This window comes from Phoca vitulina, unplaced genomic scaffold (genome assembly GCF_004348235.1).
Source record: "Phoca vitulina isolate PV1807 unplaced genomic scaffold, GSC_HSeal_1.0 scaffold20, whole genome shotgun sequence".
Classification (NCBI taxonomy): domain Eukaryota; kingdom Metazoa; phylum Chordata; class Mammalia; order Carnivora; family Phocidae; genus Phoca; species Phoca vitulina.
Window position 1 is genome coordinate 5,911,473 of NW_022589723.1, and position 5,000 is coordinate 5,916,472.

Sequence of the window (5,000 nt, forward strand, 5' to 3'; positions counted from 1 at the left end):
CCCCCCCCCCGCCCCCCCCCCCCCCCCAGTTATTTACTGGGCGACCCCTTCCTTTCTCCACACCTCCTAACTCGGTGCCTCTGATTATGAGATAATGGATTTTGCGATTGTTCCTGTCAGGGGAAAAAAAAAAACAAAAACCGAACCCCATGTTTTCATCTTTTGACTGTTTTATTTAAGCCAATGGGAAAGTATTGAGAGCAGTAATTGATTCATAATGATCTATAAATCGATGTCGGAAAGCGGGGGTGGGGGTGGGAGTAGAGGTGTATGAAGAGTAAGGGGGGGCGATGCTGTTTATTTATTTTATTTCTAAAGCTTCAACTAAAGTAGCTTTGACACTGTTGGGGCTGGAGGGGAGGAGCTGTTGGGCTCTGCTGGATCATCCATCATCGCTGTCACCCAGAGTCTGCCCCGAGGAGCCGTAGACGCAATCTCCCTTCTGTCTCTACACCGAAACTATTAATATTAAAACCTCCCTTCAAACACTGCCCCGACGGTCTCCATTCTCATCACAGTCTGACCGGCCTCCCCCATCAGACCTGCATTTCGCCCTCCCCGCGCACCGCAGCTTCCTCCCAGCCCCGGCCCAACGGAGGGAGCTCGACGACGCGTGCGACACCCTGAGTTGATTACTGCGACTGTTAGGTGCCCCCTTCCACCACCCCCCATCAATTTGAAGTACGTTGGGCTACCTCTAACACCACGCAAAGGGAAGGCCAGGTGAGGGCAGGGGCAGCCGGCGCGGAGGCGGAGAGCCTGCCCACGCCCGCTGCCCTTGCCGGGGCTCAGCCTCCTCCCCGCCTCGGGGCGCGCGCACGTCCGCACCAACCCTGCTTGGTGGGCGGCGGCCCGCAGCGATTGCGGAGCGAGGGGGCTCGGCACATCCAGACACCGGCCGTTCTAACACAGTGGCAACTTGCAGCAGAGGCCCAGGCTCCTTATCAAATTGCTGGCCTGCAAGACTAATGGGGAACTTGTGGGGATCCCAGTCTAGTCCCTTTGAAGGAAGGGCCTTCCTCTGACAGCTGTTAGAGATATTAGCCACATTTCCCTACCCAAACCTGCTCCGGGTTAACAGGCCCACGGGGGCAGGAGGGGCGAGGAGGCCAGGACGGTCCTGCTCTTCTTGGCCAATCTAACTAGGGTGAGCTGGGGGTGGGGGTGGGGGGGGTGGCGCGGACCTGGAAGTGCTGACCTGGGTGGTGGGAGGGAGAAGAGGTGGTTGGAAGACACAGACTTTCCTGGTCTTTTCTTTTTCCGTTTAAATGTGGCTTCTTGCTCAATTCCCAACCCTTAACAGATGGCGACTGCAGTTCTCTCAGAATTTCTTAAAGAAAGGGAAACCTTTGGAATTTATTTCTGCTTTTGCTTTTCCATATAAATAAAAAGTGTTTTTATGTTACTCTTGTTTTGGAGAACATAAGCAATTTTATTCAGACTACAGTATTTCCTTTAACACTATATGGTTGTCAAAACACCATTCCCAGTTTCTTTGCTTTTGACAGCTGAGTCTTTCTTAAATATACCCAAATCGGAACTCTTTATACTAAATAGTAAACCCGAGATAGGAGCAAATGCCTTCTGAGGTGGTATAAAAAAAGCATTATAAAAATTGGACAACTCTACTACCTCTTGGTCTTAGCATATGGGGTGGGGGCAAGAAAATACAAACAAATATTATTACAATTATTATCTCCAAATATTGAAGACGTTTAAGGTTAACAGGATTTGTTTAAGGAGCTAAGCCTGAGATGATTTTATTCATTAAAACCAAGGGTAGAGAGTTTTGAGATCTCAACTTTGATGAAATAGCTTAGTAATAATTTCATTAAACACGTCCTAAACATGAACCCTTACCAAGTAAACTCTGCAGCATGTCCTTTACTGAGAGGAAAGGAAGAAAAATTTTCCATTTTTTTTTTCCAGCGGATGTGAGTTAATTTGTAAATGCAGAACTTTACCTAAAAGCATTTAAAGTAAAAATATACAAATACTTAGATTTTGCAAAAAGACTCCACGTGCGTGGGGATAACAAAAGTGAGGGGGAAGCTCTTTTCCAAGTGGCATAGAATTTCTCCGTTAATCAACAGTTTGTGTCAGAAGTGTTATTTCTACATTGAAAAAGCAGCCTATCAATTAAGCTGATAAATGTGTTTATAAAAAAAATCTACCTAAAAATAATACAAAAACAATAGAAATTTGTTTCCTTGTTTCTTTATATACAACTTTCCTTCATGTTTTCTGCACTGGGAAGATGGCAGAAGTCCAAGTAAGATACAAACTTGGATTTCTGAGCTGGTGAACTATTTCCCTATCAAGCTGACATCGCAGAACTAGTTTTATGATACTATCTCTTCTACACATAGGATTAAAAATGTAGGTGTTTCAAAATTCCAGGAATAGTATATTTATTTTAGAAATTGAGGGGGCATGCAAATACCTCACACTTTTTTTTCCACTTTGCACACTATCAGACATTGACAGTACCAGCAAGCCAATAACCCAGATTTCTAGGAATGCTGTGTGATACTCTGAAAATGGCATTATATTGCCTGTTTTGCTGTTGTTTTAGGAAAAAATTTACGTTTAGTCACCCAACTCCTCACACTAGCGTGTCTGCACGTGGCGGTGTCTGAAATAAAAAGACCTCATAATAAAATTTATATTAAATATTAATGATTAAGTAATGTTTTCAACTCAGGATTTCAAACTCCATAGAAGTTGTTTACTCATCTATGAACATCTATATGTAAATTTTAATTTACATATTCAACAGCATTTTAGTAAGTAAGACAGAAAAAACACAGGCAGATGAATTATCTTTGAGCACAGACGTTAGTTATTTCTTATGATGTAAAATTAACCCTGAAAAAGCCCTTTATTCTAGCAGAGGATGAACATGAAAAGCTTTATCTGAAAGTATTTTTTTCCAACATCATGCTTCTAAAAAGGAGGTTAGACATATTGAATGAAGGTAATCTTTCAACCTGGCTCATCTCACGCATATACACACACACACACACACAATTTCATACCTTTAGAAGTTTTCTGCTGGTGGAATTTATAAGCCAAATACACACTACCCGCTACAGAAGGTTACCTTAAAAACTGTCGGTAAATTTCAAACCTGGCCAACTTCTGGGGGCAAAACCACCACCTACTTGTGACGCCGTATTTATAGCAGGCACTGGGCAACCTTGCCTTAAAACTACGAAAAACACAAAAAAAGCCTAACAAAAAATCAAAAATGAAATATTTATTACCGCATTTTGTGACTTAACACCTTTTTTTAACATAACGTCACAGTCCTCATACAAGTATTTTAATGTAAATTTGACAAAGCTTAAAGGTAACAGCATTTTCTTCTAGTGAGGAACACGTGCTGAGAAAAGAATTCATGGACATACAATACCAATTCCACAGCAGATCTGATACTAGCAAAAACATTCTTTTTTTTTTTTCAATTGAGGTAAACACATAGAATATCTAACATGAAACAATTAATAGACCGAACTCTGTACGAAGTTTGTTACAGTATTCTCTTGCTCCTTTTTATCCCCCAAGCTTTGAGTTTCTGATAACATCCTAGTTGTGGTGCTAGGACCATTAATAACTTTCTTGTGTTGAGGAAAGCTGCCCAACTTGAGATTGTTTTGTCCACAGCCAAGGCTTAGAACTCCTGGAAGAAGCTCCTGCTCTGTGTTTAAATCTTCACTGGCAAGCTCTTTGAAGAAGAGTCCCCCAAAAATAAGAAGAATTGGCTTATGAAGCACAAACTATAAAGATCTGTTTGAAACTAAAGGACACATTTATGGAGGAACAAAGGCCGGGCATGAAAACACATTCTTGAAGCTGGAGTCCAAGGGATGAGGTTCAGCCAAACGTTCACCATGGTCTCCAGCGCGGTTCTTTTCTCATTGGCCCAACAGGTTTAAAATATACCACAGTCTCTCCTGGATAGTGATTTCACTGATGAACCAAAACAGTCATTCTTTTGGGAACAACACACATAGTGTGGAAAACAAGGATATATTTTTTTTTTTCTCTTCTAAAACTATTTGAGGCAACATAACGGAGTGATCAACAGAAATGTACAAGTTTAACTTAGTTCCTATGTTTATACTACAGTAGTTATAACTCTCGGAGTCTTTTTCCAGAGGATCTTTACACGGACAGAATTGTCTCAGTGAGCCCATGATTTCACATTTGTGTTCTTGTCTCATTGGTCCTCTGTGGCTTGATGAAAAATGACAAAAGTAAAAAATAATCACAGCTGTCTGGAATTTCATATTAAGTGTCAACATCTGGTCAAAGTTCAGAAAGTCTTAAAATAGTTTTTGCGTGTGTTTCCTTTTCCCTTGAGTTCCCTTATACTATTGGGCATGGATGTCCATAACCTGTCCACCAACACTGGGATCTACAGAATTTAACATTGTGGGACTCTGTGCTGACATAGTCATTCCAGGGTGGGTAGGGGGTCCTCCGTGCATCATCATGGCTGGGTGGTGGGGATGGCTTGGCAAATATGAATGCATTGGGGGTCCATGTCTTAATTGAGTAGGGTGTGGGGTCATCTGGGGAGGAGTGTAACTTGGCTGTGCCATACTCATTCCCATAGGACCACCCTGAGAAACGTAGTCCCCTGGCATGCTCTGCAAACCTGAAAAGAGAGAGGGAAAAAGAAAGCAGGTCAAATTCCTCAACATTTTTATACTTTACCCATCAAAGATGAAAAGAAAAAAAAAAACAGACACTGCAAATCTTATATCTAAATTTAGCTGCAGATTCTTGCCAATGTTTGCAGACATTCAAATTGTAGTTTGCATTTAATTTCATCGCACAGCAGTATAATGCAACACAACAGAACTAAATATTTAATGCAACTAAATGTCATAAAGTGGAACTGTTTTTCAAAATGGTATTCAGTACATTCCTTTGATAAATGCAATAAGAATATAAATTCTAAGTCGAGTTTTATCAGTTAACTGTTGCTATAT

The 5,000-nt window shown here is 41.4% G+C and overlaps 1 protein-coding gene across 8 annotated transcripts in view; it reads right to left on the reverse strand.

Moving 5' to 3' along the window:
• Positions 1–3,068: 3,068 nt before the first annotated feature.
• MEIS2 (Meis homeobox 2) overlaps positions 3,069–5,000 on the reverse strand; it is a 203,660-nt gene continuing 201,728 nt past the window's right edge. For 4 of the 8 annotated variants that reach the window (XM_032417705.1, XM_032417703.1, XM_032417706.1 and 1 more), the window contains exon 13: positions 4,273–4,663. Coding sequence is in view for 4 of the 8 variants with exons in the window: in XM_032417707.1 (XP_032273598.1) it covers positions 4,377–4,663 (287 nt within the window). In the remaining 4 variants the exon portion in view is untranslated. Of the gene's footprint in view, positions 4,664–5,000 lie in introns of all 8 variants that reach the window. The other 4 variants (XM_032417702.1, XM_032417701.1, XM_032417707.1 and 1 more) reach the window with 3 other exon arrangements.